We start from the raw sequence: 27,908 nt of genomic DNA on the forward strand, positions 1-27,908 counted from the left end.
CTTCAAATCTTGGGTCGGAAACGAAGGATCGACAGTCACCCTTGTTATTATTGCTTGCATGTTTACGATTTTAATGACTTTTGGGTCAACATTTCAAGTGGATTTTGTACTTAAATTTTCAACTTTTTTATTTAATTCACTTACTCAAATGTAGTTAGATAAATAATAGTTTAAAAATATGGTTATTATAACATTTTAATCAACAAAAATGTATATGAAGAACAGTGTGTCGTATGTACAGGATAAGATTATAGACGAAGAAATGTATGTGTGAGGGAAAAACAGGAAATAGAAGCTCACTCATAGTAGTGTACATATCGCATCTTCTATCACAGATATAATGTAAAAAGATTAAATTGATAAGATCGTCAGAAAATAATGATTATTTTTATAAACAATACCTGTTGAAGAATTCGGTAAGCTCTCAGTACCTTGTAGATTGTAGAACTGACTCAACTGACAATATGAATACATTTCAAAATATAAGTAACGTATCCAAATAAATCCCACGTCAATAGTGGACTCTTTGGCTGAGACAATGATGATTCTCCCAAAGAATTGCTGTATCCTTACAATAGACCGTTGAAAATTTATGAGACGTATGATGAGATATGATAAACGGTATCAAAATTTTATTGTGTCATATAGCTTCGATAAGATTTATCGCAAAGATTAAGATTTTCGATTTCCGATGACGATAAAAAAACTTGGTGTACTCAATGATGTCGTCGGAAATATATTAGTACAAACAGTGTTAAGGAGCGGAACTAAAATTAATTACAAAAATGCACCCACCACCACCACCGCCTCCCCCTGGCGCCCACTTGGAGACTATTGCCATGGTTCCTGAGCCCCAGGCCTCCCCACTTTTGGTGATGATGAATATAATCAATTCTTTAACACATATGTTATTGGGTGCAGTTGCTTGCAGCTCTTTCATTTTAGTCCAGCTAGGATTGTGGAGTGCGTCATTTTCTCAGCATGTCTACTTGTGTGTTACAGGGGTAAGTTAATTTAAAGTTTGTGTTTCTTTTCTATTGACTATTACAAATATTTTTGAACGACCACTACAATACAATTGGAATATATTACTAAGTTTGCACTTTGTTGGTAATAATCAAGCTACAATCAAGCTATTCATTTGGTCCACGGTAGGACAAATTGTGACTAAAATGATTATCATCTATTTATAATATCAGTTGCCTATGGGTAGAGTTAAGATATCTTCCAGACAAATGACCAGTGATTATTTTTGCAGTACATAATTTTGATGTCAGTGGCCATCATGTCGTATGACCCCAACACGAGCTGGTCGAGACACCTAAAGTACCAGGAGAAAAAGACCAGTCATATCCTCCTCCAAATCGTGGGTTCAGTGTTAGCAATCACTGGAAGCATCATACGAATTAAAAACTTGAACACCAATTTCGAAACTACTCATGGCATTTTAGGTAAGCCACTTATGTTTTTATTAATACGTAGGTTTAGGTTATTAATACTTAACTAGCAAAAGTTTTGTCTCTAATCACTACCGATAGTAACATTTTTAGTTATGAAATTGTAGACAGTTTATTTTGTTTAAATAGATCGCTTTTTGTGACAATTTGAATAAATTTTAAAATGCAATGCCATAAATCATAAGCAAATTGTATATGGGTCACAGATGCAGCAAATTTTTATATATTTGTATAATTTTTATATACATAATATATTTATCAAACACCCAGAATAAATTTTCTTGCATTTAGTTTAAATTAAATTTAAAAACATTTTTTTTCAGGACTTGTAGCCATGATATTAACGATGATGAGTCTTATCGGAGGGTTGATAAATTTGTTCTTATCAGGGAGTAAAAACAGTCTTCTATTAAAAACCGTACACTCATGTGTGGGCTCCCTAGCCTTGGTTATAGCCTTCATATGCCTCTGTTTCGGCTTCGATAACGTGTACAGAGCCATTTTCGGTAATGCTGCAGCTAATATGTCTATATCTTTTACAATTTTTGCTTTAGTCGGCGTTCTTCTGCCTCCCGTTGTTAATACATTTAACAGGATATTTAATTAGGCCAATTAAAATTAACTAATTTCAAGCTTTATTATTTTTACACCACCATAAGCTAAGTACATGATTATATCTTCTCGTAGATTGGACGAAATCATTGTCAAGAAAAGCAAACCTTTGTATTGATAAATCGGTATGAAGAATTTTGTTTATACTTTGTGAAACAGTCGTCTATTATGTGTATTGAATTAATATATATCGTAATTATGACAACTCGAGTAAATACCACATAAGTCATTCCTATTCAAACATGGTGTATAGTAATAGTATGCATGTATGTGTAGCAGAAACTGTGAAGTGAAGGATTTAAAAATATAAATTAATTTATTTAAAGAAAGTAATATTTTTATTTTTAGCCATATTATTATGTAGCTATTTACAATAATACTTATTTAAAGAAATACAATTACTATGTAAAATTTATTTATTTTGTCAATTAAATGTTTACCTGCTAAATAACTTTTTAATTTTTTAACTTAATATTATTTATCACACCGGAAAATATGTCAGTTTGCTATCAATAAATCTTTTTTATCAATTCCCAAAAAAAGATCAAAATGACGCGTATAATATCCGCACTAATGCAAAAAGAAAAAAAAAACAATATAAATGTATATATTTTTCAAGCAGATCTCCACCGATTACTTATAATAATCTAATATGAGTAATTTTACAGGTGAAAATATAAAAGGCAGCGTGATTATGAACCGGAAGAATTTAAATAGCAAAGTAACATATTATAAGATTTCATTCCGCTATACTTGAACAATTCATTTGAAACACTATTATCTAAAATAATATCGATTCTGTTACATAGTGATAACGAGAAAATCTGAATAGTAAGAGGTTCATATTCACCCTGTTAATATTATACAGAAATAAATAAAAATTATCGACCCCTGCAGGAGTGACAACAATTTTGAATGTAATAGTTGTAATGGCAGAGACGCGCTTGTACCGCCAAAGCGCAGTTGTAGAGTTTATCTTCACAGTCTGAAAATAAAAATACATTTTTTAGCCTAGTGATGAGGTGGCCGCCATTTGGGCAAAAGTCTTCCGACAGCCGGCTACCAGATAAATCCTGTTTAGGCATTAAGTATAGATTCTTCACAATTTAAAAACTAATTATATCAATTTTGTAACGCCGTAATGGTTTGAGGGGTGAATAATATGTTGTATATTGTAATATCTCTATCTCATCTGAGCGTTTTACCGGTTTCTTCCCCAGCCATTGAGCGTCGGAGTCCAGATTCCGCTTTCCTACTTTTTAGCACCCACTTTGACATCGACATCAAGCCAGCATTTCTTGGGCTCTGCAATATTTTATATAAAATATTAAGACATTACAAACCTTTTGGTTGTCTCTCATGTGCTGGTTTCATAGTCGTAGTCGTCGTGGTTGTCGTGGTCGTAGTAGTTGTTTTTGGTTCAAAAACGAAAGATTTTTGAGCTTCTGAAATAAATGATAACATTTTAATAAATACTTATATGTGTATGGTTTCTAAAAAAAATTGCTGTTATTGTAGAGGAACACCATAAATAATATTGATGTGTTTTTCTTTGCAACATTTGCAAAAATTGAAATTGCACCAAGCTCAAGATAACTATCATACATCATATCATACAGAATATCAATTGTACCTAAGTAGGTTAGTCGTATAAAGCACACTTGAACTGACAATAAAATAACTATATTATGTAATACAGGTCCTGCTATCAAAAAGCTTTTTAGACCGATTATACAATATTTACAGTGATTACAAAACATTTCGATAAAATAAACACATATAATACACATATATTATCTACCTCTACATGAATCCACTTATTGCAAGTGAAATAACCATACATTTGGAATACGCATTCAAAAATTATTATTTTAATTTATGCTACTGATAAGATTATGATAAATTTAAATTTAATTACAATTAAATTGTATTATTACAATTATTACAATTATTTTTCAGAAGGTAGATAATAAGTGGAGATAAAATTTAATAACAGTGAGTTATTAAGAAAACATTTTCCTTCTTAAAACATTTTGCTTATTTGAGATAAATTTTCAATCAAACAAATTTATCATTTTAAAAGTTCTTAGCTATCTAGGTAACACCAATGGACTGGAGACTATAGTTCTATAAACTTTAAACAATACAAACCTATAGTTATGTCTGGCGGTATTATTTTGGAAGGACATTCAAGATCGCATTCCTGCCGGCTTCCAGGCTTCGAACCCGAGCATTCCCGATCACTGGTCGCTGCCTCATCATCTTTGCTGCACACAACTGATCGTTTTTGAACTCCCGCATTCGAGGTACAGTTACCTGAACACTGCAAAAAATTTTAGTAATTGGTATATACGGAATATGGAAAGAATTGCGACATTGATAAGTTGTTGCATTTGGACTTCCCACAGAAACCATTTATATATGTGGAGATAGATGCGTAAAATATGTGGCGAGGTTCAAAATATTAATGCCGGAAATTTTGCCACTTAAACATATGGAAGCAAAAGGACTATATTTCAACTTACTCGGCCCCACTCACTGAAGTACCAAGTAGCTGAGCAGTCTCCTGTGCAATCTCTCTCGTGCGCAGGTTTCGGTTCCTTACAGGCAGCTTCTCTCATATGCCGACCGTTGTTACCGATGCAAAGGACACCGCGTATTTGCTTGCCTTTGCAGGAAGACGTGCATGGCGACCAGTCACCTGAAATTTTGATTAAACTTTAATTTTTGATAATTATTTCTATTATAATTTATTGGTTGAACAAAGAAAAAAAAACAAATAGGAATACTTCTTAAAAGTTTTGTTAATAAGGCACCGATATTTACCTTACTATCTCTGTTTGGTCTAATAGTTGTCTCATAGAGAATGCATAAAAATATTTGTTCAATTTCATTCATAAGATATAAAACAATAGAAAATGGTAAATTTGTAACAGATGAAAATAGTCATTACCAGTATACCAATGTCCACCATGTTGTTCTCCATTAAACTTAGGAGTGCAAGATCGAGATGACTCTGGTGCTTTTCTCGGAGCACAGCCTGACGGGTCCGCACAACGAACACCTCTTGTTTGAATACCTCCACCTACATGCCAGCCTACACACTGAAATTAAATTTGGTGATTATTCAAAGTTAATCAAAATATGCTAGCAAAAACTTAAAAGGACTAGTAGGGTATTGGAGTTAGTTTTATCTATTTGAAATCATTTATTCTACCGTTACGAAATTTACATTAAAAAAGAGCTATAGAGAATAATTTTGAAAAAATTGCAAATCCTGAACTCCGATCATCAACGCCTGAACAAGAAACGTTCATATGAGTCAGATAGAAAAGAGAAACCTACCTTGATTAGCTAAACCTGACATATCGTTTGAATAGTTTTATTTTTTCTTAATTGTGGTGTGGACTAACCTCGGTCCATTCCGTGTACAGCCAACCTGCAGCAGCATTAAAACTATACTCGGGTCCAATATCCAGATAACTGCTGTTAGCAGCCACAGTATACACAGGGCCGTCTCTAAAATGATCGGTGTGTTCTCGGGGCTGAATCACTCGTTTTTCAGGTTTGGGAGCTTCACAGTCAGGGATGTTACACGATTCTGATGTGGCAGGCCTTGGTGATGTGCATTTTTGGTCGCTAACCTACGTACAGTAATATTAGATGTTGTAAAAAAACTATTTGCAGGTAATAGGAAACATTTTGAAGGTATGCTAAACTATGTTCCTTCTCAGGAATCCTGGTCTCCTTACTTATGGCAATATCCTTCATAATTTGGTCTTCAACGATAATATACTTTGTGATTTTAGGCTTAATAACATTTACCTTAGTAATACCTCTCGCGTGGTCCTGCACACACCCAACTATCCTGGTCCTCATGGCTGGCCCACATTCAGGACAGATGGACCAAGCAGCCGCCCTCCACCGAGGTGGACACGGGGCTGATCCGCATCTCCGTCTCCTCCCTGCCGGGGCTGGCCCTGTGCAGTGTATTGGGGATATTTCCCGATCTATCCCAGATGTAGTTTCAACGCAACGAAATTTTCCTAGCTATAAATAAAAAGAGGATACTGATCTAAAAATAGTCATGATATTTCATGAGGATATATTACTGTTTATTAATTTAATTTATTTTAGAAATTATGTACCTGAATTCCACCACCATTATTTTAGAAATATATAGTTACCTGAATTCCACCACCGCAAGTACGGGTGCATTGAGTATATGATAAAATCTTCCAAGCAAATATTCTTGATCCAACAACATTTTCTATTCCTTCTTCGGCGCTAGTTTCTTTAGATGCATTATCCTGAAACCTAGGTACAGCAACTCCCGGTCGGTACGGATCAAAACTGTGATGTCTCCGTGTATGTTTAGTATTTAGTTTATTTTCTGGCAAACCTGCATTTGCAATACTGTCAATGTCTTTATCACCTGCAGACGATTCAGTGAAATATTCATACGTTATGCTAGGATTCGGCTGGGTATAAAGAACCTGAAAGAAATTATTTTTAAATGGATTAAGATCATTCTTAATGTGAAAACACTTCTAGTAATAGGTGAGAAATAATTACCATTATATCTACAGGTTGATGCAAAGGTCCTGGAGCAAATACACTATCAAGTCCAGCTGTTCGAGTATATATGAACCTGGTGCCGACTGCTTCGTAATTCCCTGGGATGCTTATTGCAAATTCTCCATTCATTATGTATGAACCATTTGATATCTTCAATGCTAAAACAATAGAAGATGCATTTTTTACAATAACCATAATCATCTAGCCAAATTAGCAGCTGTACAAAGTAAATGCCTCCTTTTCTTTTTTTGCCTTGTACCCAAAACTAAATATTAAATGTAACTTTTATATTTAAGAAAATATATAGCATAAACACTTCTACAATTAAATTACATACTCTTTTACAGCAATTAATTACACGCTTCAATGTAACGTAGGTTGTTCTAAATAGTTAATCAGCCAGCAAATTGATTCCGGATAATGCAAGGTGAGTCTATTCACAATCGCGATGTGGGCGGATGCTGTATTGTTGCGCTTTTAAATGATTTACAACTGACCAAATTTAGGGTTGGCAATATTTTGTTGCACAGCAACATTAAAATGACATTGTCAGTTGTTCCTTTAATACTGATAAATAATTTACTTATTGAATAAGAATTTTGATTGCTAAAATTAAAGACAAATATAAAGAATAAATAACACATGTATCTAAGTCATACTCTTAGTCCTACGAGTGATGAATGAAGTGAAGAAAAAATCTTCTGTGTCACACTAATATGGCAAAATAGCGTGACAGATAGTGGGCACCCAAAGGTACACTCGGTAACTGAGGACGACTTTATCACGACTAAAAAAAAATTAACTACCTAGCTTGAGGGTCATTTACCATTTAATGAATTTTATATTAAAGTACTGACAATCATTATATACACAGATTATGAAATATTGGCAGCCCTAAATGAATCGGACACGTTGATTGATAAGCGAGCAACCTCCCGTCCGCGGATCATTTGCCTTCGTCAAAGCACCATTCAGCTACGGATTAATGAATGTCTAGAATACCCTAGCTGATCAGCGTAGATTCCAGTTCTATTCCTAGTGAAAATTGATAGCGTTTTAACGCTGCAGTGAATCGCGCATTAACTGCATTCGAAGCAGAACTATGTCAAATATACTATATATTACTTCAAATTCAAAGATAAACGATCATTCTCAAATTACTTAGCCTAGACTATAATGTTACTATTCCTTCTCACAGTCATAATGAGAATAGGATAAGTCTTTCAAAAAGATAATTTATCATTTATTTATGAGCCTAATAATCATATAAGGTAGGTTGGCAGTTTGTCATCAGTCACAAATTGACATGGATAACTTTGAGAATAAAATATGATGTGAATTTTAAAATTAATGAAATCATATTGTCTGCCCATTTATGGTACTACAAGATCCTAATGACATGTCAAAAATCAAGTAAATTGACCTCAAATTGAAATTTTGTAATTAAAAGTCCCTTCTAGATCAAAGCCACCGTTATTTAATAAATCATTGATTCCTAGTTAATATATGTGCTTACAAAACGATGCTATCAATTTAGGAGTGGCATTAGAATTTTAATTCGATTACATGATATTCCAAATAATTTGGATAATCTAAATCTAATTCAGGTAGAAAATATCAAAGCATACTAAAATTGTATTTGGCTACAAAACGAAGATATCAACATAGGACAGGCAACATGCTATTTATAAAAATCTGAATAATCTAAAACATGTAAATAATAAATGCGTGTAAAGGAAATATGTACCTATATGGTGACAATCTAATGCCACGTATTTGCATTGCAACCATGGCATGTTAATGAAAATAGCTTTGAAAATGTATCAGATGGCGGTACAGCCGGTGCATGCAACACGTTAGCGACGTTCTTCAAAAATTACTCACGACGTGCACCATATGCCATGATTGTTACATTTACTTATTTTACATAAAATCTTAGAAGGTTGCAAATTAAACTGAGAGTACGTGTGGTGTACGATTAAGAAATTGAGAATAATAATGATATATTTGTTTTTATTTGGTAGAAACCAAAATTAAAGTTACAAACATAAAGACATTTCCGTAGAAATTCCAAATACAATCTGAATACAGATAGATGAAGACTTACTATGGGAGCGGATAGAAGGTCCGTCGACCGCATGACAAAAGATAATCTTTCTGTGTCACAATAGCTGAGACATAGTAAGAAGCGCAAGACAAGTAGTTGGTGCTGACTCTCTCTCTGAGAGAGAGTGAGAAAATATTTAAAGCTTCTCTTACCGATGTAGTTCTCGCTGGCCACAATTTCGGAGACGTTGAGCCGGCAGGCGCCGCGCGGTACTGTGGTCACATAGGAGTAGCCGAGCGGCAACCGCGGTCTGGAGAACAGACCCGACACCAGTCGCCGACCGCAGTGGACGTCACGAGAACCAGTCGTCGCCAATACTGTGTCCCGACCAACCACCTGAAAGACAACTAAGTAAATATCACAACTAGAAATTGAAAAAAAAAACGAAAAATAGATGGAGAAGAATCGTCCGGAACAGACAAATGGTTTTATTGAAACTTCAAGTAGATAATATTACCCGCACAAGCTCCTAGTTTGGTAGAATGCTGATATGAGATAATTCGTAATCCATACCATCATATGTACTAGATGCCTACCAAAATGGTGTTTACTGTAGAAGAGCACGATCCTAATAACAAGAACAAATATATATTCAGAGTTTGAAGTCTGACTTAAATAATAAGTTCGAATTTTGTGACTATGTTGACATGAACATTAAACTGACTAAGATGATCAACAAGGGGTCCTGCATTATGTTCGTAGAGTATTGTTACATTTGACGCACTGTCACCGGTGTTCTTCAGTAATTGATGTTGTGACTGCGCTTACGCGTTGTACCTATTCTGCTACAAGTGTGTTCACCGCTGTATTCGTTTGCGATTTAGGTAGATTACATTAGGTAGTCGTAAAAGTCATGTCAGATGCTTTTAGGCGATTTTAATAATATCTGACCCGAATGTTAGCAATAACACATTCGCACTTTTTGTGATCACTTCAATTGGTTCTTAATCTTTATCGAACTAATAAATGTGTAAATCGAAGTACGTTATAGTAATTAGCGCGATTTATTATTCTCGGCGAAATTCAGGCGGTTTAGTTAGCGGTCATTCTGAAATGTCTCTAAAAAATGTTAACATAATTTAAACTTCTCATGTTCCTCCTAATTTTATTTTGAACAATTTATATCTCGTAGACATTGTATAACCATTGGCAAATGATCGATGTTACGACTTAATTACGATCGTGTATAAACAAAATGTTAATCAAATCAGTCAGTCGGATAACATCATCTTTGCAATTTGTCTCATGATATTTACACAAGCTTACATAGCGCAAAATATCTATTCCGGTATACATTGGATGGTTTTTAATATACCTGTACCTATATCGTACCTGTAGTGTACCGGATTTAAGTGTGCTATGTTTTAGTAGACCAAATAGCACACTTAATCGTCTACCTTAAATTTAACTCAATTTTCAAAAACTTTTAGCGACAAATGTAGCTTTTAAAAAGTATATTTAAATATCCTTCCGTACAAGATTTTCTACATTTCTCATATAGCAACATTGTAAGTAAACAACGTAGGTATTTCTTGGTGCCATTTTTCAAAAGTGTCACTGCTGGGTAGCAATTTTTCAAATTAACTCAGTCGTAAGAATTAACATGAAATTAACATTTCAACGATTTATATCGTGTGTTCTCAGTATTTATAAACGAAGCACCATATTCTGTTTTATTTTTACAATTTTTAAATAATAAACGTAAATGCACGCATTATGTCTAAATATACGGAATATACATAAATACTCATAAATGCGAAAGTCTGTCTGTCTGTTCCACTTGCACAGCTAAACCGCTGGACCGATTTTGATAATTTTGGTATGCATGTAGGTAAAGAACCCCGGTTCAAACATAGGCAACTTTTTTCCAAAAAACAATCCCCAAATGACTGTAATGGGGGTGATATTTTGTATGAAAATCGTCTATTCCGCTTTCGCAGATAAATTCACGCGGGGGAAGCCGCGGGCAAGAGCTGGTACAGAATATAAAATCATTCCATTACATCCACTATACGACACTGACATGAGTGATATATTCACTCATGCTTTTAAATGTGAAGAAGAAGAAGATGCAAAAAGTCAACCGCACTCTTCATGTATTTCTGTAGCGGTAAATATGCTATTTTGGATAGGATATTTATTGTATAAAAAAATCACTCCAATTATACATTCTTTCATATTTTTTAACGAAGTCACTGACAAATTGCAAGAAAACTAAAGGTAAATGTTACAATTCAATAAAATTGACTGAGTACTTGTTTTGACGGAATAACTAATACCAGCAAATTTATGTATCTGTTACTTTGATCTTTATATGAAGCTATAAAACTTTAATTAGCCATCTAATAAACTATTAAACTAAATTGAGATGGTCTGTACCGTATTTACTATCCTTGCGAATTCTAAAATACCTGTAATTTATTATGAATCTTGTCCTGTGACCGAGAATTGGTAATTACATTAATAGTAGATTAGTAGCCAAGGCATCAATTGCAGCCGGAGCCTCGCTGCGCTCATGTGCCTATAGTTCGAGGGTGCAATTGATGCTTACACCCGAACTAACTACTCTGTTTTACATCTCGATTGTGAGATGTTAGTAGAAAAAAACGTAATTATAAAAAAATCCAAAAACAAACAATATAAAGTAAAAGTTTTCTATTCCCGCCTTTTTTCATTACAAAGAACCACGTAAAGAACTTTTTAATTATTTTTTTTCAAGAACGAAATTTAGCTTCGCCGTATCAATTTTAAATAGGTGGATAACTATTATATTTACACGAAGACAAGGCTGAATAGCGAAGCTACCTCTTTGGTCATTGGCTGAATACATGATGTCTATTGCCAGTATGATAGTTGGATGTACGCGAACTTTTTGAAAGAGCGAAGTGTTTTTTTTTAATTACTTACCGCCTACTTACTTACTTATGGGCTTTTCTAGTTACTTTATTACCCTAGAGCGCTCATTGGTCACTATTGGCCCCATTTGGACCTACTTACCGAATATAACAGATGTAAATATATTAACTATTAATTCCAGAGGTAATAAGGGAAAATGAAAGACTTAAAAACGACCTTGCATAAAAAATTTAAAAATTTCAATACAATATGCCCGCTATCTAAAGTTTGGGTTTATATTCTAAATCCCAACTTCTCTGAACGAAATTCCGTACCATAACCTAGAACTTACAGATACAGTATCGTCTAGAGCCTAATTTCGAATACATTTAAAAAAAAGTTCAGCCTATTTATGAAAATCAGTATATAGCATTAATATACAGCTTATTTATAAAAAAAGAGCTATTAATAATGAATAAACAATGATAATGTGTTTATTATACTTCCACAAAACAAAACGTCAATAAACATTTTATCAATCGATGAGATACAAATTGGAAATAACGATTTCGTCGAACAGCTTGATATTTGTGCTTTTAGTCTGCATTACTTATGCAGAAATGTAGATTCACATGTTGTAAAATGTACGACAAATGTATGTTTTGTCGGATTATTGTCGCAATGCAATATGTATATTTTATTAAAACTAATCTTCGTGTAATGAAAAGTCATTTTCAAAATACTGGTAGGAATACGAAATTGTAATACACTAAGTAGTATGATTTTTTCACATTATCCAATTTGTCTATGTTGTCATCACCTTTATTATAACGTTTTAGTTTTGCAACTCATGGGACTGTCTCAAGTTATCTCCGTGGCTATTACTTCGTTCGTAGTATTTAATAAAAACAACATAGGTAATAAGATAACTTATTAATAAAGATAAATATATGTATATATAAATAAAATTAAAGACATGTGACATAAAGATGTACCTATGTTAGTATAAAATTCAATAAATACCGAGTTCTTCGATATAAAATAAATGTGCTGTTCTCAAGAATATTTATTTTAAGGCGCCTTTAGGCATCACAAATTCAGTGCATTAGGAATTTTAAGATCCACCGTAGATTTTTACGATCAATATTTCTGTGGAACCACACAAAACATGATTTCTTAATTACATTCTCAAGGACCTCCTTAAAAGCAGTTGTTTTATTTGCCATAAATACATACATTCAAATGTAAATCGATGCTAATTTAAATAAACATATGGTAAAAGCGGCGCCAATTTTAAGATTAAAATGTAGACGCGGATATATCTCTGCAAACTTGTGTCCATTACCCCTACATTTCCTACTTTTAGATTATTTTCTTAACTTTTTTTCATTTATGTGTGGTTGGCAAAGTTTTCATTTAGGTAATGATCACTTGGAATTCCACTCGATACTCCTCCATACTCGATATGTCTTCGACGCAATCCTTCCATTTGTTCTTTGGGCTTTCCTATTTCTGAACCCTGTTTTACTGCCATTAGTCTGGATTTCAAGCAGGTACAGTCCATTTAACCTGCCTACTCCATGCTGTGGTGCTAGTTACATTTTAAAATAATTTTGAGGTTTTTGTTCTGTTGACCGCACCCAGAAAATTCTATTTGTGTACCAGCTCTGGGAACACTCGCACTTGGTCAGTTTATCTCATTGATAACTCGAAACATAATCGGTGTGAAAACATTAATCACATTAATCTGAAAGTTGTAATCGCATGAATCAGAACTAAAGTATGGACGTATAAATCAGTGGAGGTGGTAATTGAAAACGTCTAATAGACACCTAATAGACTATTAATTAGCATTACGTGAGTTAAGGCACCGTTGGCGGGCGGGACTTTGTATTCGTAGCTCATCCGTCATTGGTTAATTAACTATTGGGGGTTCCGTATCTTATGATTATTATTGAGGTATAAATTTGTTTGGGTCCAACATTTTTGAGTTGCAAATTGCAAAAGGGTTTTTTTATAAAAGTCAGCTAGATTTACTCAAAATTGAAAGGAACCATAGGTATCAATAACTTATAAGATAAAATCACGACGAAATTTTCTGATACAGAATTCCGTTTTTATCTCTCACGAAATGGCCTGGTTGCTAAACCCTCCCTTGATTGACTTCAACAATCTGCAAGACACTCAATCGCAATGCAGGTGACACAATGAACACATTCTATTTGTTTTTTTGTTCCTAGTCTAAGAAATGAAGATTTAGCAGCGTGTTTTTGAATCACTGTACCAATTATCTATTAGTACCTACATTGTAAAATAACTGTGGTATATATTTTTTCTTTTTTTGAACGGTTCTTATTAATGTAGGTACTGACCAAGATAAAGGTCCTATGAGTGCATTTTTAAACACAAATAAATGGGTTTTTTGTAGTCTTATTATTTGAACAACTCAAAATAATCCAAGCTTTTAATTTCTTCCTGTTACCAATCTAGAACTAATTTGCATATTGCTCTCATTTTAAAAACATTAACTTAATTACAACTAATTGTTGTTAATGTCCCGTCGTTAAGCGCCACAAAATGGTAGCCAACAGTTAATAAAAAAGTTCAAAATGGATGGTGATCTGCCAGTTAAGGTGACAAGAATAATAATGGTGCACAGACAATAAAGAAAGCCGACCGCAACACAAATCGTCTACGTAATTGGTCAAAACTTTAATTGGTCATTATGACAGACTTATAAATCAATTAATATAGTAACTCTGATTTAGTTGACACGAATTGGTCAACGCAATGCTACTGAATCATTGTCGATGTAATAAATACAATTCTGTTAGTGTGTGTCATGTCAAATTATAGAGCTGTTATAGTAAACAGTCCTGTAATAAGGCTATTTACTTGACCATCGACCTATTTTATAGCGTCAACTTTAGAGTATATAGTACAGTTTTATGATTTTTATATTGTAATAAAATATTTTTAACGAAATAATTGATCGAATAAGCGAAGTGAACGAGGTCTACAATTCTACTTGGGGCAAACATTTTTTTTTGTATGTATGTTTGTAACGCGATTTCGTACCATGTTCGTCCGATTTTTTGTAAAAATTGATTGTGTTCGTGAGGTCTAAGTTCGCGGTGAACAACTAGTTTAAATGGTTTCAAAAATTGTTTAATGATGAGTGTATCTTATACAAGACTTACTACTACTTTACTTATTACGCTACCTACTTAAATAAAAATAATAATTAAAATAAAAATAAAAACTAACTTGAACAAAAGAAATTACAACTAAAGTATAAAAATACAAAATTATTTTAAATTAAAAATTGTAGTGTTCCCAGAAGGCTGGCGACATTCCCTCGCCTCCCTTGATGGCCAAACTAAGACGTTGGTCAAAATAGTCACCAGCCCTTGGGTCTCCAGAGACATTCAGGCGTGCGAAAATTTCTTTGGAGGATTTTGCAGGGTCTCCACAGCAAAAGGCGCAAATATAATATTAGTTCAGCTGCAGTGAGCCTGACCCTCTCTGCCAGACTCACTGCAGCTGAACCAACTCTACAGACAAAATCCTTTTAAACAGATGTATACAATTTATAATATTTATACAATATAACATACATATTAGCCACCACACACCAATCAACTATTGACTCTTCATAAATATAAAAAATCATTTATATATCTGCATGCTTCATGTTGTCTTAATATTTCCACATAATTTTATCTTTTACAAAATTTACAAGTTATCAATACATGCCATAAATTAGGTAAAGAGGTTATACTTACACACATGAGCATCAGAAGTAAACCGGAAGCCACCATCTTGTACAACATTGTCCTATGATAACACTTCTAGGTACCTATATCACTCACGAATATGATACAGTCATCATAGTCTTCCACGAAATTTCTCTTTCTTTTATAGTACACTTTGGGAAATAATTTTAATTCATTATGAAACAAAATTCTAGATATTCCTTTGAACTAAAAATTTCACAAAGATGTTCATAGAAGCACGTGGAAATACAATTCTGTACCGTTTTCTTTTAACTAATGAAATATATTATTCAGAACATGATGATCTTCTATTTAGGTAGTTACTTTACCTATAGTTGACGAAAACTAGAAAACTAGGCACCTATTTATAGACAGGATAATATTATTGAGTAATCAAATGAAACTGACGATAAAGTATACAAATCCAATGATTATAGTTCTGAGAATTAAACTAATCCTAACTCAGTCCACACAAATCATTTGTTTATACAACTCATTACTTTGATATAATCTAGTTAGACATAATTACCGTATTATTTACTCAAAAACAACATTACGTCCCAAGTAATGTCTGCGAAACAAGTTCAAATATTTACAACTCATAAAATAAATAGAACGGAACAATTTTCCAGGAGCCAAATTAATATGTAATATTAAAGTCGTTGCAACTAAATATCTAATGCAGATTTTAAGTGAAGTGGTCAGGAGTAACTGTGCAGTTAAATTATATTGTTATTGGCAATAAATTAGTCCCGCTTTGATCTCGGCACGTAGGTCGAGTTTAACCGCGATATTGACCAAATCCTCACTGATATCTTTACGACCTCAAATTCTGATTTTCGCAATACAAGATTATATCTGCGTGTTGTTATTACTAATGAACAAGCAAAGTTAGCTTAATTCGTAAAAGACGTGTCCTTTAGGACAGCATTGCTAGTATAACACACTCGAAAAAAAAGACATAAGAACCGAAGCGTGGACAGCTATTATTTGTTTTATGTAAAGTATCATGTTGTTCCTTCACACAAATGAGAAATTTTGTCATAACTTTCTAATTTACAGAAATATTCAATTATTCTCGTCTTATAACACATATTTTTAGACTCGATCGTACTTCGTAAACGTAGACAATAAAAACGTATTTCAGTCATGGTGGGCCCAGAACACTCATTACCTGCCTACCCCTAATTAAAATCGATTGTTTTACAACACACCAATGATAAACAAAATCAGCCGTTTACTAAAAATTACTTCTTAATGACAAACGAACAATGTATGTAACTCCCTTACATATCAATTAAAACAGTGTATATATGAAATCTAACCCCTAAATTAACATAATCACGTCCGTTCTTATGACGGTAAGAAGACCGTAGGGATTTTTTCTTTATTTATTAGAGAGATATATATAAGATTACTTTCATAAACACTTGCCGATTCTCGGTAGGTTTATGAAACCTCCTAATATTTCCTCCGACTCCTAATATTTCCTATTTGAAATAGACACATCAACGTGTGAATAAAGTCTAAAAAATTACTAAGCTAATTTATCATAAGTTCCAAACCGTTACGAAAACTTTGAATTGAAATATTTGAAGTATTATAATTAGTTGTAGTTGTTACCAAAATACTTTTTACACTAGTAAAATTGTTGGCACTTGATGTAGGGCATTATCAAGGTAAGTCGTAAATATATTCCTTCTCTAGGTGAAGTCGTTAAAACTGGAGACACATCACTACACGCGATAAATGAGCACTGTAATTTAGTATCCCTACTGATATTATAACCGTGAGTCTGTTTGTTATTCCTTCACAATGCAATGCATAGTGACGAGGTGAATTTGTATGATGTAATTGGGAAATTAGCGAGTTACCACATATTTTAGTTTATTTAAGATAAAACCATGAGATAGAACGCTGTTACGAGTAATCCCAATTGAAAACCTTATCACAGTAATACATACAAATAAACAATAAAATATTAGCTCTAGTAGTTGTCCAAGCAAACAACTGAAGCAATCTGTGGCGTCAATAATAAACACTTCAATAACAATTCCTGCAGTTTACTGGGTTGCTCAAGATCCATTTATATTTAGACGATTTGAAATTACAACACAAAAACAAACACACGTCTATTACACGATTTAGGTATTTCATTTTAAAATTGGTAAATATTTGCTTTTATTTATATTTTACTTGTTAATTTAACACGATAAATATAGTACAGTGATTGTATTGCATATGCATAATAATACAAATCTTCTAGATTAAAATCAGTAGATATTATAGTTAATAGCCCCACACTATCGCAGAATCGCGGATCAATTCGTCGAACTTGGCGGATTCGGCATACATTGGTGGTTTTTCATATTCATTCATTTGCGTCATTTCATTGGCGCCATCTCTCCGAGTTTGGCGATAGTGTGTAACCGGCATTAGCTATTTTCCTGTACAGCTTCTATTACAAATGATATATCCTACAGTCTGGTCATTTGATCCTTTGAGATTGTTATTATGCTAATTGTAGGGTTCCCCGGATTTTTTCTGTGATAATTAAAATCTCTTTGAATTCCTGAATTTAAAATTGAAATTTAATTTTCCCATACCAAAGATTTAATTTCTCATACATTCAAATATTGTAACTTACTTACTACAGTTGACGACTTCGATTGATTAAAAATCCTCTTACTAATATTTATTCCACTCAGATAAAAAAATCATCAAATTTACAATGTAGACGAGATTATTATATCTGTTAACTAGGGCGTTACCATAACTTTACCAACATTTAACTAAACCTATATTAAACAAAATCGAAATATGTAAATCACTTATTATTAATAATCATTAACATAAAATTAGATTTAGTTAAATCTAGGCAAACTTATGGTAACCCTAGTTAGCAGACAAAATAATCTCGACACCATCACTAGTAACACTCATGCGTATTAGATCATCTATGCGGTTAGTGTTAGACGTTACACACATCCTTTCATCATCTACATTCTTGATAATTTTTATGAGTTATCGTCGCTTCAGTATATAGGTACAGTCAACAGCACATCCACCTATCCATGTTCATGCAATGGCCCCAATTAGCCTGCACGTATCTGTACGCCACGATACTTATATTATTTTTACTTTATTTTTTTACTTTTCCAATTTTAAATGATTTCGAAATATATTTTTAGAAACGTTACGCTTTCTTATTTTGGACACTGTGTTCTATGTTTTTATGACTTTTTAGGTTGGCTAGCCATAATAAAACACATAAAAAATGGCAATGTGTCTCTGAGCGATGGCTCACAATTTTCACAACGTCATCCGCAATACTCGTGTTAATTATTATTAACAGATTAATAGGATACCGCAATAAAAGCATCGTAAATAGAGATCCGGCAATTGGGTGCCACAAGGTCGACGTTCTGCCAAGGATGGCTATGTTGCTGGCAAAAATAATAGTTCTCTCCTACCTCATAAAAATGGAAATCTGAAAAATTCTATCAACAAAAAATATTCAAAGCTATAACGTACCAATCCGGGAGAATCTGGTATAAAAGCAGTAAAAATATCGACATCATACAAGTCATCAGACAGAAAAGGACCGTACAAAAAGTAATTCTTGTCCATAACAGTGGAAAGAAAAGACCTAAAATAATAGTGATTCCCTTCCAATTACTGTACTCCGAATTATGCAAATAACATACATACCTATCTTCGTACGTACGTTATCAGGTATATGACTTTATACTACATACTATTTTTTTTTAATTTCAAAAGTGATTCTTATTTTCAAAGCGTAATAGTATGTTGCACATTTCCGATACCAATAAGTATAGATTTCCTGAATACATCTACGGAATGTATAGTGTCAACCCTATCCAATACTTCAGCAGTAATAGAGGACGTCTTAATTTCAACTCAGACTTGCGATTCATCATCATTCTTATTCCATGAAACTAATGGCATCACTTCGATGCCAATTTGTTACTATTGTAGCATCAATCAACACCGTCAGATAGCACATGAGGTCTGCATCAGTCACAGATACTAATTAAAATTCTGACGACAATCTATGGCCACTGAATAGTCGTAAAAAGGATTTAGAACAAGGGCTTACGAAGTGTATGCATACATTTTTCACATTCAAATGACACTTATATCTATTGAGACACTCTATAAATTTTATTGAGGATATTTAACTAAAGTCGACGTCATGCAGTGACATACTCATTCGAAAATCAATGGTTTCAAAATAAGATTTAATATACCTACAAATCGTGAAGGTTTGGTTTTACACAGTATAAAAAGTATTATGTGAATCTTCACACTAAAAACATAATTTAAAATAATTATATACAAATGTAGCTATAAAAACTGTTTAAAAAACACGATAAACTGTTGTTTATATATTTATCAGTACCTAGTTAAGTATATATCATACCTATAAAAAAATTCCAGAACTAAAATCTAGGTAATTTAGATGTACTTACTAAATAAAATACACATGTTAGCAAATCGGGTAACCAGGAAGACATGAGCAAGCAATTAGGAGCTAAATGGATTGATGCAGCCAGCGAAGTCTCGTGTTACCAGTCACCTAAATAGTTCTCCGCTAGGGATTCAAAAGCGGCATTCATTTCTGATGGGTACTACCTGCTTTTGTATCAAAGGAATTTGAACTCACCGGTATGGTTTCACGTCGAGTGATTTTCACAAAAGCGATTGCCTACCTAGTTTACTACTATATTAACCCCTTCTTTTTTGAAGTCTGTTAAAAATTGGTGATACATTCTTTTAGAGTAATCAAGCAGAAACCGAAAACAAACAAAAAAAATTACAGAGAGCATTTTTTAAATTAAATTTTATTAATTATATTTGTTACATTTTAAAAACAGTGGCGTTATACGACATGCACTTAACCAGCTCATATGAATATTTTAGAGCTTAGAGATACCGTTACGAATTGGTGCAGGAGAAAACCAGGCGACTCTCGAGCTAATCTAGTGCCATCCGGCGCAATGTAAACCAGCGCTTCCCAACCTGTGGTACTAACCAGTCTTTCATCGGCTACTTACAAAAATTAAGATTAATAATTTATACTACTTTATTTTTTTTTATTTTACATTTTAATACTGCTATATCTTGGATAATTAGATGTTTATTCAACAACGACTACATTTTGAATAGATTTCAAGTCATGTTATCATGTATGAAACATGGATAAATAGATATGTTTCTGGCAAGAAAATCTTAAGTGATTTAGATTTGTCACTTATTATTAGTTCAATACATGTACCTCACATTATATTGTAGGTAGTAACCTACAATAGCACACTAATGTAATGACTGTTAGTTACTAACAGTAACTAACAGTAACTAACAGTAATCGTGTAGCATAATTCGGCGTAAAGTAATTATATTAGTAATTGGAAGGTAATCTCTATTATTTTAGGTCTTTTCTTTCCACTGTTGTGCACTACTGGACAAGCATTACTTTTTGTATGGTGCTTATCTGTTTGATGACTTGTAAAAAATATGAAATAAAAAGCTACCCAAGAACATAATATTTGAGAACAGCTGACACGGGAACATGGCAGCATAAGGACCACTTCTACCCTGCCTGACACACATGCAGCTATCATTTGTATACACACTGTCAAGTGCACGTCTTGCCGTAGGAAGTAGAAAATTCTGCCAATACCATAAATAAGAAAGTAGTTCTGTCAGTTTCATATATTATAAAATGTGATAATAACAAAAAATACTTTAGCCCAAATTATGAATAAAACTATAACATGTTTATGGATAAAAGGTATAGTTTTTAAATTGAAACTTATTTATTTATTTATTTTTTAAAATAAAATAAAAATAAACTTTTTGAAACTTCATACGAAAACAGTATACGACGGTAAATAAATTTATATCTCCTAATTATTCCCCGGTCTGGTCAACATGGAAAATGATCTTTTTCAAATTGACCTGGGTCTTGGATCTATAATGTTTATCTGTTATAGAATAGGTATATTATTGTTGAGTTAGTGTCCCATAACTCAAGTCTTGAACTTACTTTGGGGCTCACCCAATCTGTGCGAATTGTCCCTATATACTTATTTATTTATGAATCACTAATATTAACAAAAATGTCCAAATAATACCATAAAATGCTGAATCACAAAATATGTTCATATTATATTCATTAAGTGAAGAAGAAAATGGGTTTCACGTGCTCCACTGTAGCACGTAGTAAACGAACTTCAGTTAAACTTTCTCGGCAAGGCAAGTACAAGTCTTTTTTTTAATCTATATAGTATAGGTATAGCATAAACGTATAGCATAAAGTAAAACAAATTCTCTTGCATATAATACAAATTTTATTTACTTGAAACTATTTTGATTGTAGCATCCAAAATTACGTGTGTACAAAGTTAATTAATCTGGACTAACCTATCGTTTAAACGCATTTATATCGTAAATAAAATTATTTTTTACGATTCACCAATCAATCTTTGTGGAATTCCAGTCGGATTAACTCAAGAGCCATCAAATTATCATATTGTCATTCAACATCAAAACATCACTTAGCACTTTTGAGTGCATAATAATTGTCCGTGAATTAACGGAAATTATTTGCCGGCGGTGTCTGTGGTTGCATAATCATTGATATTTTTAAACGGCTTTTTGTACTACTCAGAATAGGAAAACAGACTTGAGAACTCGAGGTCCATATCGAAAACTTAAAAAAAAAATTATAGAAAACTTTATCTTTATGAAAGCTATGTGTCAGGGATGCTTGACCCGGGATAACACAAGCAAACGAAATGTTATAGTTATATTACTAATATTATAAATGGAAGAATTTGTATTTTTGTTGGTAACGACTAAACTCAAAAACGACTGTTTCTATTTTCGCCCGCTAATCGTGAAATTGAACTCACATAGCTATATAAATCTAGGAAACACGATAAACCTTTTCACGATGTTATATTATGTCATGTAAAAAGTGATTACTACGCAAGTAGTTTGCCCGTCGAATTGTTTGTTAAATATTTGCCATGTGGCTTGCAGTTGCATATACAGCTGCTGTTATTATAATTTACATGACCTGCATTGATCATATCAACACACGCTATTAATAATCATGATGACAATAACACTATTAATAATATTTTATAAATCTCGATTTTTTTACATGGTCTCATAGTTTCCTAAACCCAGCGTTGAAGAGTTTATTTCAAACTAGTGGCCCGTCCCGATCCCGTTCGCTCGGGTAAAAACATAATAAATTACACACCTAAACCATCCTCAGGAATCGCACGATCTATTGGTGGAAACCGCATGAAAATCCATGCAGTTTTGAGTCTATCGCGACCAAACAGTCGCGGCAAAGGACTTTGTTTTATAATATGTAAGGAAAGCATTTTAAATTCAAATTACCTACGTGATTATAGAAGAATATAGGACCACTACCAGAGGTGACGTCGATTAGTTAAGTACTTATTTAACATTAGTTAAACAGAAAAACAGTAACTGATGCGATGATTTACGCATACATAATGCCCCAAAGCATTTAAAATTTAATGGAGCTTATAGTTGTTCTTACAACCTTGTATGCAGGATAATTTTGGATTATGAGCCATTGACATGTTCTATTTTGGCTGTGTGGATCAGGCAAAATGTAACTTTAGTTTCATGCCAAGGACTTATAAATTAGTGAGATAAGTTTGCACTCTGCAAAGAACTATCGATGTGTCAAAATTCCTCCTATCTTACGTCAATATCCTTGCACGTAAATAAAGATCTAGATCGTAATAAATGAAGACATGTATGGTAATAGTTATCTTTGTGGTAATCAATTAAGTAGACACTATCTTGAGTCATGAAAAGATACTTTTCATTTATATGTTCGATAACTACTGTGAAAAATGACACACTTCATCACTGCGGTTAATTAATTAACAAAGACATACGTAAGCAAATTGCAAATAACTAATATAATCCGGCCAGTAACTTAAAAAAATAACAAATTCTAAATTCAAAAGTTTAGAACGAGTTTTCCGTTTGCGCGTAAGTCGCGCCGCGAGCGTGCGTACACTACCGGCGCGCAAGGCATGCGCCTGAGCAGCTTTGATATGTGGAAAACTGAGCGCCGGACAGCGAGGTACTAAGTGAATGTCACTGTTTATATTTACATTGTGTCTTTCTGACGAGGATATTTTGTTTATCTTGTTGTTATTAATGCGAAAATAAAAAGAAGTCGGTCTTTAAATTGTTGATATTATTATGTATACTAGCTTTTGCCCGCGGCTTCACTCGCGGCTTCATCGCTATTTCCCACGGGAGCAATTATTTTTCCGGGATGAAAAGTAGGTACCCTATGTCCCTTCTCCGTACTTCAAACTATATGTATGCAAAATTGAAAGATGAAGAGTGAAGAGTTAACAAACAAACTTACTTTCGCTTTTATAATATTAGTTAGGACTATGTTTATTTTATTCTTTCTTTTTTCTATATATGTATATGTTATAAAATATAGTATCGTTGAGTTAGTATCCCATGACACAAGTCTCGAACTTACTTTGAGGCTAGCTCAATCTGTGTGATTTGTCCTAATATATTTATTTATTATTTATTTATTCTAGAAAATTCTAGTAATATTTAGCTGATTTTTTAATAGTATATTCAGTAGATTTATTTATCTCTCGGTGTCCCTCCGGCCTGACACTAATGCATCGGACGTCATTCAGATTCAGTTTCGTAAAGCCCAAAACTATTGATTTATTCGATTGATCGAACGTGCCCGTAATCTCGTAAATCGCTCGATAAGAATAAGACCAACAGAGTAAAGTAATGTAAAAACAGAATGGATTTTGTGTGCTTTTTTGGTTGCACGCAAAAGATCGTTGAAAGAAAGTGGAGCAGAAAACGTGGTCCCTGGGAACAGAGACTTTATAGCTGAGGCAGCACGGCAGCAAACAGGAATATGCTCACACGAGAGAAAGAGACCGATAATGTAAAGATTTTTTAATGCTCGTTGGAAGCATTAAAATAAACCATCATGTCAGTATTTATTAGGCCTGTATTTAATTATACTGGAAACTCTGACTCCGGAAAAGCAGGTTACTATATTGTTTCCAGACAAAATTGTGTGTTTGTTTTAAATTTCTTAATCAGTCACACGTTTCATAAATGCGAAATTCTAATAAATGAATTCTAATTCTTGAACATTCATCTAAACATTGCTGAGGTCAAATACATTCAAATGACGTTTGTTTGTACGTGTTGAAAATTGTGACTGTTCTTATGTTTATTTAGCTCTCCTTTATGTCATTCTAAATTTATATAATAACAAAGAAACGCTAAATTATTCTAGAAAGTGTATATGAAGATATAAGATTTTCCATAGGACATCGTGAGTCACTCAAAATCTAGGCATAAATTCTTTACTTTGTGACTGAATATGATCTTCTATGTTCTAGTTATTTTATTAGTTATAACAGTGGCAGTCTTAAATCGTGATACACTCATGCGCAGTACATTGTGTCTAAATGATTCCTCTCTGACAGTTATGGACCCTTGCCGTAATATAAAATAGTTTAGTGGATGAGAGCCCCATACTGTAATTTCATGTTGCTACTTATAGGAATAACTTATCTAATGATATACTTAATTTGCTTAAAAGTTTTGTTGGTTTAACCTAAATTTTGCTTATCTAAGTTAGTTGTAAAATATACCAAAAATACCTTCTTTTTGTAGGTAAATTGGTAAATGGTGGGTTATTTTTTATAAATAACTAATATTAAGTAAACAGAGTCTACCACGAAACATACAAACACACAGCACGTTACTAAGGTGCAAATGCTGACTTTTTTTACCACGTAAGCATCGTGTAAAATAAGATAGAACGTGTGGACGCTATGACGTGCTACGTAGTGTTTTATGTTTCGTGATTGCGCCAGGTCATTTTTCATTCAAAATTCAATGTTTTGATTGACAATGTTTTTAAAAAAATGCAATAAATATAAACGACCAGCTGCGCCCCGGGGCATCGCTCTCGTGGGAATAAAAAGTAACTAGTTATGATTATTCCAGGTAATATTCTACCATATAGGAACCAAATAATATAATGCAAAGAACAATTATTAAGAAATATTGCATTAATTTACAATCAGTCATAAAACAGTGAATCAACCATTGACACACATCGGTAGGTATTAGTAGTGAAAACATATTAGTCGTACCGTCAACAGCACAACAGCCCGCCTACAAATTCACCTGCGCTACTAGATTTCCATGCCATATATATGCTGACAGTACAATTGGCTATTTTACGTGGGAAAAATAAAACAATATTGTTATTTACTTAATCAAATACGAGAAATAAATATGAAAAATAAACTTTAATTGATCAGTTTTTATGCGATTTAGGTACTTAAATTTAGGAGTGATTTTCGATTGTGACGTCACAGCTGGTGTTGTGATATCACGGCCATACAAGCTCCAGCTTCATTAATGTTTTTGACATTAGAAAAATGTATACTTACTAGTTTGATTTGACTAGTTGTAAAATAAATGCCAATTCCAGATCAACAGGGAAGAGGATAATTTGAATAAAATCATAGATATTTTATCGATATTGGACTTGATTAGCAACACTACCAAATCTCACAATGTACCTACGGTACACGTAGGTGGTACATACGTAGAATGGCATGTTAGTGGCATGCCAGTTAGCGAATCACTGAAATAGGGCTAGGTCAGGGCGTGCGGAATTCCTAATATTTAGTGTTGTTAGTTATTAGTACCTAGCTAATTCAAGGGTTCTTCCGGCTGTTGCTAAGTGTAGAAATGGGTTCATTCAATTAAGGTTATGTGAACGACCAAAGAAGTTGAATAGGTAATGTTGCTAATTTTAGATGGACATAAAATAGGCCAAAGCGTCATCAAAGCTTTTTTGCAGCGTATCAGCTAGCTTCATCTAGGTCCAGCGTCACTCTTAGGTAGTCACTCTAAATAAAAGACAAAAATATTGAAGCGTATTCCACAACTTGAAAAAGATTATATGTGTGTGTAGCATAAAAAAAATTGACAACAAAAAAACAGCCATGAAACACGCAGGTACGTTCACAAGATTGATACAATTCCTATGTCAAAAATATGAACATTTTCAAACTAGTCGAATCAATTAATTTTATCGGTTTATGAAATGTTTTGTCTCAGATCAGAGACAAATATAATAACGGTTTTTTCAAATCCTATTCTTCTTACTCAGGGATTACAACAGTACTTATACTAACTTATAATATATGCTGAGTTCCAGCCAAGCGAATTCCAACGCAGATCTCGTATGTTTCTATCCTCATAGACGTAAACATGACCTTCCAGTCAACATCATCATAAATAAAAGTAAATAATGATGTCAAATAAAACACTTTGTTGTTAGCTTCATTGTGTCTAGTATTTCTGCTCATTAAGGTCAGTGCAGGTCTGAGGATATGTCAAGCGTATTGCTGCAAATCACCAATGTAGGTCAAAGTCCTCTATCGGTTTTAAATTGATGGGAGATCCTTGAATATGTAGAATCAGGTCGAAGTTCAAGTAAGTATCTGTTACTGTATGGAGGCAATTGCATTCGGGATGTGTTCGCATTGACATTGCAGGCAATTTTCGACTTATAAATATATTTTATAGAAGACTACATGTTGACGCGGCTCCGGCAAAAAATAGCCTACGTCGCTCTTCATCCATAACCACACAAAAATCGCTTTATTTAATTGCTTCGCTTTGACGCGGAAGAAGATGCAATATTTGCACGTCATCCCATACATATTTGTCAAAATTCCGGAGTGAGTTTAGTTCAACTCGCCGACGCACCCGCAAGTGTAGCGCGCTAGTGTTCGAGTGAGTTTTACAGAATGCAAATTAGCCATATCCGCGCGGATTCCGACGTGAGTTTTTTGACGTCTCTTACAGAATCGAAACAAAGGACTAAATCACACTTCTGTGTATATGGTATAGAGGTAAAAATATTTAAGTCTAAAGTTCATGTAAACTTAACATTTGCTTATTCCTGTCTAATTCAGTTTTTTTTCGCTCCCTTTTTCCGTTCATTCCAAAACTTGGATGCTAAACGTCAAAATAAATATTCTTATATCTTTATTCAAAACCAGGGTGGTCAAGAATAATTATACAGACACGGTCTGTCATGTTAAATTATTCCCTACAGCAGACTTGAAGCTGAAATCACGATAGACAGGCCAGGCTAATGGCAGACTACCCACACGTAATTAACGACAAAATGGGAATGTTCACGTATTTGCAAACTGTCATGGAAGTGCTACTGGGATTGGTGGATTCCCTTTAAACCTATGGAAACCTTTTAAATTTCTGACATGTAACGTGTCTCTAGGAAATATATATAAATACATATAATAATAATGGAAATCGTTTTTGTGTTAAAATCAAGGATCAATGAATAGATATGCGGAATCTTGTCATTAGCATACATTTTATATTGAAAACACATGGACGTAAAATTTTTTG

General features: G+C 33.4%; 2 protein-coding genes across 4 annotated transcripts in view; one reads left to right on the forward strand and one right to left on the reverse strand.

Annotated features, from left to right (window-relative positions):
- The first annotated feature begins 171 nt into the window (after window positions 1–171).
- Window positions 172–2,250, forward strand: LOC128677701 (uncharacterized). Its single transcript, XM_053758728.2, has 3 exons — window positions 172–1,004; window positions 1,259–1,451; window positions 1,781–2,250. The coding sequence occupies exons 1-3, from the start codon at window positions 786–788 to the stop codon at window positions 2,062–2,064; spliced, it is 696 nt and encodes a 231-aa protein (XP_053614703.1). The 5' UTR covers window positions 172–785; the 3' UTR covers window positions 2,065–2,250.
- A 134-nt stretch (window positions 2,251–2,384) lies between these two features.
- Window positions 2,385–27,908, reverse strand: part of LOC128677700 (thrombospondin type-1 domain-containing protein 4-like) — a 56,605-nt gene continuing 31,081 nt past the window's right edge. The window contains exons 8-17 of one of the 3 annotated variants that reach the window (XM_053758724.1): window positions 8,907–9,090; window positions 6,645–6,805; window positions 6,257–6,565; window positions 5,895–6,119; window positions 5,483–5,713; window positions 5,023–5,173; window positions 4,595–4,770; window positions 4,221–4,392; window positions 3,413–3,514; window positions 2,385–3,054 (exon numbers count right to left, since the gene is read on the reverse strand). In XM_053758724.1, the coding sequence (XP_053614699.1) occupies window positions 2,951–3,054; window positions 3,413–3,514; window positions 4,221–4,392; window positions 4,595–4,770; window positions 5,023–5,173; window positions 5,483–5,713; window positions 5,895–6,119; window positions 6,257–6,565; window positions 6,645–6,805; window positions 8,907–9,090 (1,815 nt within the window). In that variant the 3' untranslated portion in view covers window positions 2,385–2,950. The remainder of the gene's footprint in view (window positions 3,055–3,412; window positions 3,515–4,220; window positions 4,393–4,594; window positions 4,771–5,022; window positions 5,174–5,482; window positions 5,714–5,894; window positions 6,120–6,256; window positions 6,566–6,644; window positions 6,806–8,906; window positions 9,091–27,908) is intronic. The other 2 variants (XM_053758726.1, XM_053758727.1) reach the window with 2 other exon arrangements.

This window comes from Plodia interpunctella, chromosome 18, assembly GCF_027563975.2.
Source record: "Plodia interpunctella isolate USDA-ARS_2022_Savannah chromosome 18, ilPloInte3.2, whole genome shotgun sequence".
Lineage (NCBI taxonomy): Eukaryota > Metazoa > Arthropoda > Insecta > Lepidoptera > Pyralidae > Plodia > Plodia interpunctella.

Excerpts from the sequence above, each read along its gene's own strand:
- LOC128677701 (XM_053758728.2), top strand. The coding sequence starts at position 786 with ATGCACCCACCACCACCACCGCCTCCCCCTGGCGCCCACTTGGAGACT. Across the intron at positions 1,005-1,258 it reads TCTACTTGTGTGTTACAGGG|TACATAATTTTGATGTCAGT; the intron begins GTAAGTTAATTT and ends TTATTTTTGCAG. Across the intron at positions 1,452-1,780 it reads AACTACTCATGGCATTTTAG|GACTTGTAGCCATGATATTA; the intron begins GTAAGCCACTTA and ends ATTTTTTTTCAG.